Source organism: Embiotoca jacksoni, unplaced genomic scaffold (genome assembly GCF_022577435.1).
Source record: "Embiotoca jacksoni isolate LCO1_2020_lvr unplaced genomic scaffold, fEmbJac1.0.p SCAF_14, whole genome shotgun sequence".
In the NCBI taxonomy this organism is placed as follows: domain Eukaryota; kingdom Metazoa; phylum Chordata; class Actinopteri; family Embiotocidae; genus Embiotoca; species Embiotoca jacksoni.
In genome coordinates, this window is record NW_027185274.1 from 2,714,220 (window position 1) to 2,727,500 (window position 13,281).

The following is a 13,281-nucleotide window of genomic DNA, read 5'->3' on the forward strand; positions in this document are numbered from 1 at the left end:
AGGTCATGTTAGATCACAACACAGAGGAAAAAAACAAATTCTTGAACCCAGGGGGTTGTCTGAGATATGAGTTACTGGATCACATGGTTCTACAAGGCTGGGAGTGTTTTTCTCTATATTTGTGTGTGTGTGTGTGTGTGTGTGTGTGTGTGTGTGTGTGTGTGTGTGTGTGTGTGTGTGTGTGTGTGTGTGTGTGTGTGTGTGAGAACAAGAAGGACAGTGATGGGGTTTTACATTAGAAATGTTGTCCCATTTGATCCCCACTCAGCAGAAGTGTAAAGGGGCGCAGCGGGAACGTATTAGTCTCAGCAGGAGAGTCTGTAAGACCATCGACTCACACTGAGAAGAACATCGAATATTATTTCATTAACACCTTGATAGATAACTGCACTGCACACCAGAGAAAACAATCCAGCTGTGGAGCCAGGGGGGAGTTTTACTGCTATTTTAGTTTTATTATAAAAAAAAAGTGTGATGTAATAACAATACATTTACAATACTAACCAGAACCTATAACCAGAGTCAGCAGTGAAAAAAAGCACAGATTTTCATGGAAAATCTGCTTATTTATTTTGGATTTCTTTGACTCTAAGAGTATGAGTGGAGCACAGAGACCTGTCCAAAAACTTGTCATTATCTGGCAGTATGAAATGTCATTAAAATAGTTCCATGTAACTACACTCTGGGGTGTATTAAAGAAATAATAGCCTTTTCAGTGCAGGGGAGCGTTCATTAATAAAAGTAATGTCTTAGTGAAGGAACTCTGCAGGTGTGATTTGTCTTCATCTTTAATGGTACGGACTGATTAAGAAAGCAAACAGTGTGTGTGTGTGTGTGTGTGTGTGTGTGTGTGTGTGTGTGTGCAGGTGATTAGAGACCCACTGCTTGTACTTTTCCAGTGTGTGTGTGTGTGTGTGTGTGTGTGTCCTCTGATTGGCTGAATTATTGGGGCTTAGCAAACAGAGCTGACAAGACTATGAGTGATCCTTAACGTTGTTATTGACTCAGACTTTATTTATAGAGTGTGTGGTCCGCGCTGTACGAGCTGCACACAGCGCCACCCCTCTGAGGCCTGCGAGCAGACACGATTAATCAGAAGAATGTTATAATTAGGCTTAATATCCTCAGGCTGCATGAACACACACACACACACACACACACACACACACACACACACACACACACACACACACACACAGAGAGAAACAACACTATAAGGGAGCATGAACATAATGTATGAATGCATGTGGTGCACAAACACACACACAGGCCCTGTGTGTGTGTTGTGTGTGTGTGTGTGTGTGTGTGTGTGTGTGTGTGTGTGTGTGTGTGTGTGTGTGTGTGTGTGTGTGTGTGTGTGTGTGTGTGCGTGTCTGTGTGTGCGTGCGTGCGTGCGTGCGAGCGTGCGTGCGTGTGTGTGCAGGCTGGACGGGTTGCAGAGGTTTTCGTGCTGTTTGTCCAAAAACGCTTTAAGGCTCCTCGTCGGAGAGGTTGTTAAACAAAAGTCAGTTTGTTACAGTAGCGAGGGGGGATGGCAGAGGGGGGTGGGGGATGGGGGATGGGGGGGCAGCGGGGGTATTAATACACACCAATGCAGATGTCTGAGCGTTCACAGCCATCCGTGAGAAAGCCTGTTGTGTTCAGTGTCAAATCTAATGTCTGGTGATCCCCATTTGGCCGGGCCTATTTTGGTTGGAGTGTTCACATGAGCCCCCTTCAAAAGTACATATTTGTCTGCGAGTGCACTTGTTATCATCCGCCGAGTGAATCACAGTCAGTCGCCTTCTCCAAAAACAAACACAAAGACTCCATTTAGTTCTAATTATCGGCGGATAAAGGACACAACCGGAATAAGACAGCGGCTATTTTCCAAAGTTTTATTTCATTATAAATAGTGATAAAGCGCTTGTACACATGACATTATGTCATTTCGCTTTGTCAAAATAATACAAAAAAAATATATATATACCAAAGGAATGAAAGGACTGCTTCATTCTAATATAGACAGATGGACAAAACAGGAGTGCCTCGGAGGGCTCTGTTCCTCACAATTTCATGGAGAAAGTATTCTGTTTCGCTCACCTCGTACGATGTGGAGAGGTTTTTTCCAAAGATGCGACAACGCTTGTGACAATAAATATGTCAGGAATGCATCAGAAAACTCATCAGTGTTTCCTGCTTCTTTTTCTTTTTGCAACATGGAAGTAAAACAAAACAAAAAAAGGTTCCCAGCAACACAAGATAATACAAAATACAGTTTTGGCTTTGTCATTCCTTCATCTTTTTCCCTTGATTTGTTTCTGTTTTCTGGTCTTACAAACACGATCACCTCCGTCTGCCGTTACAAGCAAAGTTAACGATGTCTACCATTTGTTTTTGGACCCCGAAGCCTTCAAAAGGCACACGTGTTGTTCCTTTACAAAGTCCTAAACTAGATCCAGAGTCAGAATCCTTTCATAAGACTTCAAGAGGCACATTTGATTTTATTAGATTTTTTTTTTGTTCTAGTTTTAATGGTGAGGTTGACTCTAAGATACGTGATATTGCACTTCTGGTCAGCTGGGAGGATGGCTGTCTTTAAGTCAAAACTCTCAAGTGTCTCTCGGTCGTGACTTGTGACCCGGGATCTTTTAAAGTTCTTTTTTTTTCTTTCCTTAACACTGTGATCGATCTTGCCCCCCCGTCCCGCCCCCCCTTCTCCTTTAAAGCCACTTCTCCTCTACCGCTCTCTCATCTGTCACTTTCCCTAAAGTCACCCCTTGACCTCCTCAGAGTTCCCCGACTAAGAACTACAAAAGGCAAAAGGGTCTCTGCTTCACCGCCCGAGACATCAGTGAGACAGAGAGGACAGAAAGGGCTGGAGAGAGGAGGGGGGGGTTGGAGGAATGTTTGAATGAACTCTCTCTGCTGTACAGCTGTGGTGTACATTAGAGCGTCTGACACAATAAAAAACCCACCGATTCGTTAGCGGGCAGTTTGTTTTTCATTCTCTCAGGAATTTCTCTCCATGTGTGGGACGCAGAAATCTCGAATAAATGCAATAAAATCAACAGAGCCCATTTTTTTTTCTTTGCCCCCCTCCTCCTCTCCAACTCCCTACAAATCGGGGAATAATTGGGATATACGTGGAATTTTATATGTGGCGCTAAGATATGTAAACATGATCTTGAGAGGGTAGGTTTGGGTTCCTTACAAAGAAGCCACAGGCAGAGCTGGGAGCAGGGTCACTGGACCTGCCTGTGGAAAGTGCCTCTTCACGGACGGGCTTAAGCGCTGGAAACTCTTCATCTACGACAGCAATGTTCTCAGTCAGCCAGGGTTTTTTTTTTTTTTTTTTTTTTTTTTTTTTTGCTCTGATATTCCTTCTTGCGGTCCCTTCTTGTTTTTTGTTTTTTTTTGTTGTTGGTTTTTTTTTTTTTATTTGGTCCATCGCTCCACCAGGTATAGAGAACGTGTCCCGGGTAAACGGTGGAACATTTTGGTCCAGATGTTAAGACTCTGTCCGCGGCGGTACACGCAGACGTCCCTCTGGGAGGAGCGGAGCTGCTGATCAGGTGATCTCAGGCCTCAGATAAGGAAGGGCACCTGGAAGCAGAGGGGATGAAACTCTTGTTAAATTATTACCAGTGACAAAAGATGATATGAAGGAGATGTATGGCTGCCATAAATTTGTTTTAGCATCTGTTTTAGCGTCATTATTCTGCTAACATATGGATGTTGTTAACATAGCATGTGCTAACAGTGGTTTGGGGTGTAAAGGTCAGAGAAGTGTGAAGGTTCCCTAACAGATGTGTCATATATTGTGTACCGCTGCATTATATACACTAGATGCTCCACAGTATCCTGACCAGGCAGGATGGAAGCGGGGCTGGTCAATAAATGTAATATCACAATATTATTGAGCACATATTATGACCATACGGTCAAATTAATTATTAACTATTAACACGATGAAATTGTTTATTAATAATCCTCAGTAGTGTGGATATGATGACTAATGTGTTTAAAAGCAAATAACAGAAACCTTACAGAAAAAAAACACGAGTTTCACACGTGCAAAACCTCGTGCACGTGATTGTGCACGTTGGAGATGTGATTTCAGAACATTTCCACGGTGTAAGGTGTGAGGCTCATGGAGATCCCCACGTGAAAACGTTTCCACATATTTTCCCCATGTTATCATATGTGCGGTAAACACGTGTCATACACGTGATTGCGTGAAAAACAGGGGAAACTGTGTTGTTTCCGCACAAGAACATTTAAAAGATTCTGATGAGTTCAGAAAATGACGTTGACTTTCACTGAAATACGGCCTTTAAAACCGGGAGAAGAACGACGCTTACATCACACCACGATGTCACGATATCCAAAATATAAAGCTCGTAACACAACGTCAATACAATATTGATATACTGCCAAGCTCTGGGGAAGCCAGGATTCAATCCACCGAGATCATGTGTTGACGTTTAAGCTCCAGAAAACGGTGAACAGATGGCAACAAAGAAAAGAAGGAAAGTTGTTTGTTGGTGTGGATTTGGTGTATCTTCAGTTCACTTGTGTTTTCTGTCAAATTTATTTCTGCAACATGGCCGACGTGCTGCTTGTTTAAAGCCAGCGATTTTGCGTGAGAAATTCAGAGTCGTAAGTATTATATTTATTGATTGGTGGTAAAGTGATAAAAGCTCAAGATATTAAAATATATCGACCGTATCGTGTTTTTTTTTTTATATAAATTATATTTATTATAAATTGTAGATTGAAGTTACCCGTCGTTGCTAAAAAAAAACAAAAAACTGCAAAATACAGAGCACAAAACCACAGACACAAAAAGTCAGAGTTTTAGTATTTTGGGGATTCCAGTTTTGTGTGTGTGTAAGTAATAATAAAATATTGATCTCCGAAAACTCAGTTGTTGACGTTGACGTATGGAACATGGAAATGAAGTTCTGCAACTACAATAAGAGATTTAATGGGCCGAGTGAAGAGACAGCGCTTTGTAAACAGCACCGTCACCTCCAGTCACTCAAACACGAGTGACAAGTTGTTGTATTTACATGTTTTTGCGTCTCTGCAAAACAGAAGCGATGTTTCTTTGTCTGTGCAGCGCTGTCCATCATGAAATCTTAGAGGACGTATAATTATGATGAATGATTTCATTGTCTTTTTTTCTGTTTATTTCATACCATTTGTGTAGTATAAAGCTGGTCGTAGTTTATTTAATACACCTTATGAAGAAAAAGAGATGTTTATTGGCGCTGACCATCGGAAAATTTGAAAAAGAAATACTTTTCTGTTTACTCTTTGTAAAACAAAAAATGCACCGAAAAAAATAGGACATAGATAACTTTAAAATACAAAACCTGTTCCTGAAGAGGATGACGACATTACTGAGTGACAGGTGCAAGAAGGAGAAGAAGAAGAAGGAGAAGAAGAAGGAGAAGAAGAAGGAGAAGAAGAAGAAGAAGGAGAAGAAGAAGGAGAAGAAGGAGGAGAAGAAGAAGGAGAAGAAGGATAAGGAGGAGAAGAAGGAGAAGAAGGAGAAGAGGAAAAAGGAGAAGAAGAAGAAGAAGAAGAAGGAGAAGAAGGAGAATTAGAAGGAGAAGAAGGAGAAGAAGGAGAAGAAGGAGAAGAAGAAGGAGAAGAAGGAGAATTAGAAGAAGAAGAAGAAGGAGAAGAAGGAGAAGAAGGAGAAGGAGAAGGAGAAGAAGGAGAAGGAGAAGAAGGAGAAGAAGGAGAAGGAGAAGGAGAAGAAGAAGAAGGAGAAGGAGAAGAAGGAGAAGGAGAAGGAGAAGAAGAAGAAGGAGAAGAAGGAGAAGGAGAAGGATGAGTCAGACCTCAAAAACAGAGACGGATGTCTGACATTTGTTAGTTTCATCCAGCTGGTTTTCTCCAGATGATGGAAACCATTCTGACAACTGTCTAAAATGATCCCTTTAAATAATTGCAATCAGGCGGTTATTTCATAATTGAAACATTTAAAAACCCCGATCACCAGGTGACAACACAATTATTTCCCATCTGATGCACATGATGGGAAGAGTTTGTGTCTCCAGTTAGGACTAGTTAGTGTGAGCTTCGATCCAACACCATCCAGAGGAACTTCATGAACACAACATCTGACACCACGGCAGCAGAGTGTGTCCGCTTTGTCACGGAGACATCAGCTAAACGCAAACAAGCAGGTATTTCACGGGCCGCCGCTGTGATTTCTGCTGTGTCGTCGAAAAAAAAACGCGCCGCAGTACGGACCGGCTCCACTGGACCCGCGAGCGGCACTGTTCACCACTGCTTCCCCAGCTGACCTCGGTGCGAGCACCTGTTTCTAATAGCCGCCCTGCCAGAGGCTATTAGGATCCGTCCACCCCCAGAAAGGACCTTTCCTCCGCAGCTCCAAACCCAACCGCACACCGGCTATCCAGTCGCACTGATTAATCACATCAAGATGGACTGCTCGGCCTTGTAGCGCTGCGGAGGTGTGTGTGCGTGTGTGTTGTCCTGACGGCTGCATGCGCGCACACACACACACACACACACACACACACACACACACACACACCCTCTCAGTGTGTGTGTGTGTGTGTGTGTGTGTGTGTGTGTGTGTGTGTGTTGTGCCACATGTTAGCAGTTCATCGTGTGTGTGTGTGGCTCTAATTCTTTCCTCTGTCCACTTGAAGATGTTTGAGCGAGATATTTCATTCGACATTCGCTGCTCTCGGATATTAAGTTAGATATTCATTTGATACGAGGAGTCCGACTCGGTGGATCGTTGCCACGCTCTTTGAAGAGCTCCGTTGTCTCGAGGTTGCCACAAGGTCAGTGGATGAACCTGATTGGTCACCCCTCCCCCCACCGTGGACCAAAATTGGAAACGGCGGCCGCTGTAATCACGGCGTGACGTTGCCTTCCAGAGTCAGACGGAGACTCGTTTGAAGTTGATTTTAACCCTTGAGGTAACAGTAATGTGAAGTGAAAAGAGCCTCTCCCCGCAGGTCCGACAGTCTGAGGAGGGCCATCAGACACCCCTGCAGCCCTGATGGGAGCCGACTGTGCTGTAAACCTGACCGCAGAGTTCGGTATCAGCGCCGGTCCAATCACTTCACAGATGGAATCAGATCTGCACAATTAACCCCAACACTTGAGACGGCACGAGCGGACCTGGGAAAATGTTAGCTGTCGTTAACAAGCAGGGCTGCAGCCTCGCTGCGCGCCGCATGTACGAAAGGTCGTTTTTTTTGGTTGTTTTTTTTTCCCTTGGTGGAATCAAAGCGAAGAATTTGCGGTTCCAGGGTTGACCTGAGACCAACGGACTACCAGAGGGGCTGATAATCATACAGGACGCCGCATCGCCTGGTTTGGCTCAAATGTTTTCATCTGATTTCTTTCAGGTTGCAACAGGAAACTGGGAAGCTGCTAAAGGTCATAGGTTTAACAAAATAATTCAGTGGTTTTGGTGTTGCGTGGTCACACGATCTGCAAGACCAGGCCAGCACGGACATCGTATTTCAGAGTCGGCCGCAGAAGTCAGAGAAGCCAAAACCACTGTAACGCCTTGCTACATCACTATCATCACTAAAAACAATAAGTGTTTATCATTGAGTCAATCTACGAAGGACAATCAGTGTTGACATACTGTGGCCGTTTTCAGTCTTTGCTCCGTTTCATGTCGATTTTTTTTAACGCCGGTAAGTTCAGGCGGTAAATGAGCTCAGACATGACGATCACTCCTCCCCTGTTCAATATAATTACAGGTCTCTCATTATGACTTTAAAAAAAGACTGCTGTCAGTGTAAATGGAGTGAAAGTCATAGCATGTAATTTTACTCGAGTTTTTCTAAATACTTCATAAATTTCAGAGGGAAATATTGTACCGTTTCATCCACTATATTTATCTGACTGCTGTCGCTGCTGGTTACTTACTTAGCAGAACAAGATTTTACACCCAATACGTAAGATTACTTTATGAATTATGAAACAATGGATAAATGGATAAACAATTAAAGATCTAATTACCTAAGAGTATATTACGTTTTTTTTTGTTTTTTTTTAACTTAACAATCTACAATGTTAAAAACACTCCATATATGTTAATAGAACAAGATTAATGATCCAATAATATAATACTAAATACTAACAGGTGCTTTTCTGCATAATGAGAAGTTTCAATACTTTATTTTGTCTTACTTATCTTATCGTGTTATTGTTACTTTGTCTTAGAGCCAAACGATACTGGATGTTGGGGGCCGATATTAAGGAGTACGAAAAATGATGTCAATATAGCAGCCGATATTTTTTATATATAAATACTGGATATACAATGTGTATAAACACACGTTTATTTAACAGTGATCCCTCAAATATTTGAGTTTATTGACAAACAGTGTGTTATTGACATTATTGCATTATGTTCTGTAACAACAAGTTTTCATCATCCATCAATAGTCGGCCTTTACTTTTACTTTATTAAAGGATTTGAATACTTCTATAACTGGATGATGGTGCCTTAATCTGCTACAAAATGTATGTGCAGTATAAATTTGGACAGACATATTTAGCCTTGTTTTGGTGTTGTTGTTTTTTTAGGTGCTTCCTTTTTTCTTTTCTTTTTTCCTCTGTTTTCTTTTAAACAACGGAATAAATGTACAAGCAAAATATTACAAATATCACATTTGTTTTTTGTTTAAAATGTGTCCCTGTAGATTGTGGCGGTGTGGAAGTAAAAGGTGAGAATAAAAAAACGGAAGTATATTGACCTTACTTTGTCCGTACTGGCCGTACTGGTAGGACGCCACGTGGTCGACGGTGTAGCCCGGAGAGCTGTAGGACGGGGGGCAGTAGGACTGGGAGCTGGGCAGGGAGGGCAGGGCCGACATGGAGGGGACGCTGGTCAGACCCTCCAGGCCCTTGATGTGATCCATGCGCTGGCTGCAGCTGGCGGCCATGCCGGCGGGGGGCTCGAGGCCGCCCGTCAGAGGGGAGATGGCGTAGTCGCTTTGGGGCTGATGTGGAACACCGCCGGGGTTCAGCAGACCCATCACCTGGTGGAAGTGGAAGTGAAGTTATAGTTTGGAGTTGTATTTTGTGTTTCTGACAGTACTGGGAAGGGACTAGTAGCGTATTGTTGTGGCATCTGATACAGTAAGCGTGTGTTGAAAATGAGCGAAAGGAAAAGAACTTGTCACCTCGCATTTGTTTGCCTAAACAGGCGCCATCAATAAACCTGTTCTAAACGAGATGAACTTCCAGCCTGACTGTCGCTCACAGCTTCAGTTTTCTTCGCTGTGAATACCGTCTGGGCACTCGGCTCGTATCAGCGTTTTCACAGCCACTCTGAAGGGCGGACCGATCAGCGACCAGTGTCGGGAGGTTAACCACGTTTGTCGCACCCCTCCTTCACTGTGATTGGACGTCTGCTGACAGTGATAAGTTAAAAAAAAAAAAAAATTTTGACGAGAAAAATCACTGCGCATTCAGCGTTCAGTGCAGAATAAACACTCAGCACCTCGTCGAGCTGCTGGCGTTCATTAAAACTATTTTTAAAAGTATGCTGCACTCAAGAAAAAACACTTTGGTGGACCGGTAGCTGATTGGTTAAAATTAAGCCGAGGTCTACGCCCAGTTAGATACAACGACTGCAAACGATTCCCTACAGAGGGTGGACAGACCCATATATTCAGAGTGGAATCGGGTCTGGTTTGCACCAGGCTAATAAACTTCACTCTAACAACGTGGAATTTCAAAAGTCCAATGCCTGAACCCAAATAACCCTCAAACCTAGCAATAACCTGACTTAGTTTAAAGGTTCAGCGTGGCGGATAATGTTGATGTAGGACAAATGAAACATAATTAATGTATGATCTCCTGAAACTAAGAACTGTTGTGTTTTATTTACCTCCTTAATATCTACATAGGAAGCAGGTTCTTCCCCAAAGAGCTCACCGTGTCGTCATACTGCAACAGCAGCGCGGACAGGATAAACCAACTACCGGATCCGGAGAGTGCTTTCCACGTTTTTCACGAGTTTCACAGACACCTTGAATTCTCGTACACACTCAAAAGGGAAGTGTGAAACAAAGTTTAAGTTGGTGGCAATCTTAGACACTGCTCCTTTAAGACAGAGGGATGGGGAACCTTACGTAGATGACGGGTCTTCCATCGGTTCCAGTACCTTCACGTAAATTCAGGTACCTGAATGATACTTTTTTTTCATAACAATTTTATTAAAAAAATAAATAAATAAAAAAAAACATTTAAAAAATACATCACAGAATGAATTTGGAGTTTTCATGCATTTTAGAGGGGGAGAGTGTAAGGCAGGTTATTTTCTGTAGTTGCTATTTACAGATGACTCCTAATCGCCTCGCATGCAAGCTATTTCTAGACACAACAATGAACTGATGCTCCCTAAACGCCTCACATGTAGGTTATAGATAGAGACCTAGAAGTCTTCAATTACTGTAGAGCATAAAACTCAGACAGCAGTGTGGCCAAAAAAAAAAAGTCATAAACAGTTGTATTAAAATGTAAAATAAGGGAGTCTGAGTCCTTTTATCTACGTGGACGGGTCTCCCAAGTACAACCTACGTATGGTGAATGCTGTGGCTCACTGATGCCGACGAGCTTAACTTTTCTGTGAACATGGTAAAAGTTTGTTTTAAAACTAAAATGTATTAGTGTGGATGCAGTCTAGGTTTTAAAATGTTGTACCGAATGACAAAAGCATTTTTTTTATATATATATTAGATGGTACCAAAGAAGTTCAGTTGGTGCCATGAAAATGTCGGAGTTCAGTACCCGGGCCTTTATAAGACACATGAAATGCCTCTCATTTTGAGTGTACGCGCACAGGAGTGTGTAGCGTGTATCAAACACACACACACACACTGAGACAAACACACACACACACACACACACACACACACACTGAGACAAACACACACACTCAGACACACTCAGGAAATCCCTCTGTCGCAGACATCAAAAGGCTTCCAGCGGCCCGTCCCAGACAGCGATAGCACCAGAGAGGAAGAATTAAGCAATTTGTGTCCAAACCACGGCTCTGCTTATTCTAAAATTCCTTTTTGACGCTGCTCCAAAAACCCACGGCACAAGATAACAACTTATCTCCGAGAGAGATACGCTGACACAGATAACAGGAACGAGAAGTCTGTGTGAGCTCGGCTCTGTTCGGCCTCAGAATGGATTTGCACTTTGAGAAATCCGTTAGCTCTTGACCTGGTCTTTATTAGCGACCAGATAATCGAATTTGGGGGAATATTCCTCGGCCAGCAAAGGAAGGAAAAGAGCCGTGGGGCAAAGTGTTTCAACTGGCTTGGAAACAGACCCGATTACCACCGATAGCGCCGACCTCCCCTTCCGTACGCGTGTTAAATTTACCTGTCTGTCATCAAAGAGCTCAGTAAACCGTTAATAAGGAATTGAGACCGGGGTTTTAACACTTATGAAACTAACTCTAACTGAACCTGCTACCTCTAAATGTATCACATCCCACCTTCTTCTCAGCAGAGCAAAGGCCTCGAGGCTCTTCCAGTTGTCCTAATAAGAAGCAGGTACGCTGCTCTTTGGGTCCTCTTGGCCCTCTAAGTGACATATTATTCTACATCCACACACACACATGGTCCTGCTTAAATCATTTCCCAAGTAGGGGAGGCGAGTGGAGGAGTCCATGTTGATTTGGAGAGGGGAGTTGTGTTTCCTCCCATGCCTGGTAACATTTTCCTAAAAAATTAACCTGCGTTTGGAAGGTTCGCTTTCTCACCGAGACATCGAGGCCACAACGAGGCTGAAAGAAGTCACGCGAACACGACTGCGTTCCCCTTAATGTCTACAGTTCGGTCTTTCGTGCTTTTACGTCTCTTTCACCGAAACCCAGACCCATCATGCCCCTCTCTCCTCCCCCTCCCGCCTCATGAGATGGCTGCCAGCTGACCCGTCCAGGGTGTTTCATACCGGAGCGCCTACCGTTGCCAGCGGCCTAAATCAGTGCACCGAGGAGTGAGAGGGGAAGAATGTCGGGACGGAGGAGAAGGGGGAAACATCTGAGACGGGACATTCCTCCCCCGCCGTACGAAATATATACAAATAAATTAAAACCTGTGCTTTCACATGGAAGAATGTCGAGGCAAACATTTTAAGAATGCAATCATGAGAGGTTTCCCTCGGGGCTGCAGCATGACGGTCCGGTGTCTGGCTGCCTGTGTATGCACAACTCTGAATCTGGGTAAAACCATTTTGTCCATGCAGGGTCTCTGTATGTCTGACAGTATGTATGATGCTTGTTTTATTCTGTGTGTGAAAGCACGACTGCAGAGACTCTCTCAACACACACACACACACACACACACACACACACACACACACACACGCACACACACGCTCGCGTAGTGCCATTTAATCACAACAAAATGGCCAAAGCATTTTTTTTTTCAAACGAGTATGAAATCATTTGTAAATAAAAGCCGTTTTAGTTTCTCGTCCTTGTGTAATAATTAATCCTCCAATCTAAAACGAAGGTTGAAAAAGCTGACTCGGGCATGCCACTCAACCATATCATGTAATATTTGTGTCGAAGATGTTGCAAAATCCTTAACTGATCCTCTAAATGTTATGGAGTTGATCAATTATCTACACTGTGTGTAATTCCGTTGAACCTGTGATGGTGTGTGTGTGTGGCGTCCCGTTCTCTGAGGACTCAAACCGCGCCAGGCTGAAATCTCATTTTCTGCCTGTTAGGCTGTGGGACTCCTCCGTCTCCTCTGCTGCACCCTCTCGTCTCGGCGCTCAGACCTCAGGACTTCATGCCTGGATAATTGGCTGTAATTGTCTTTTCACTTCTCATTTGTCACGAGCTCAACTGTCCTCTGTCCTTCTCAAGAGTCATCTTGGCTTTGTCCTCCGACAGCGAGCGAGCCGTCCTCCTCTGGTCGAGCAGTTTGTAAGTCAGGGATGAGTCGGGGTGTCATATCGTTTGAAAAAGGTGTACAAACCGAGCACGTGTGTGCTTTCTAAATCTCTTAATATACTGAGTGAATGTCGTTTCTGCCCACTTGTGCTGCGCCATGTTACGGATATCATTCATAAAAGTAAAGCTACGTCCGTCTCTGAAGGCAGACACAGTTTCAAACACCAAACTAACACGTCTGCCAGACTGAATCCTACTGATCAGTTTGACCTGTGCGGTTTTTGGAAACACATTTATCCAAAATTAGATGTTTTTATTCAAACATATTAATGGACTTCTTCAATATAGGTTTCGTGTTTGTT

General features: G+C 43.3%; 1 protein-coding gene across 6 annotated transcripts in view; it reads right to left on the reverse strand.

Moving 5' to 3' along the window:
* Positions 1–2,688: 2,688 nt before the first annotated feature.
* Positions 2,689–13,281, reverse strand: part of pax3b (paired box 3b) — a 29,879-nt gene continuing 19,286 nt past the window's right edge. For 4 of the 6 annotated variants that reach the window (XM_069147459.1, XM_069147456.1, XM_069147458.1 and 1 more), the window contains exons 8-9: positions 8,756–9,035; positions 2,689–3,585 (exon numbers count right to left, since the gene is read on the reverse strand). In XM_069147459.1, coding sequence (XP_069003560.1) covers positions 3,551–3,585; positions 8,756–9,035 — 315 coding nt within the window. In that variant the 3' untranslated portion in view covers positions 2,689–3,550. Of the gene's footprint in view, positions 3,586–8,750; positions 9,036–13,281 lie in introns of all 6 variants that reach the window. The other 2 variants (XM_069147460.1, XM_069147457.1) reach the window with 1 other exon arrangement.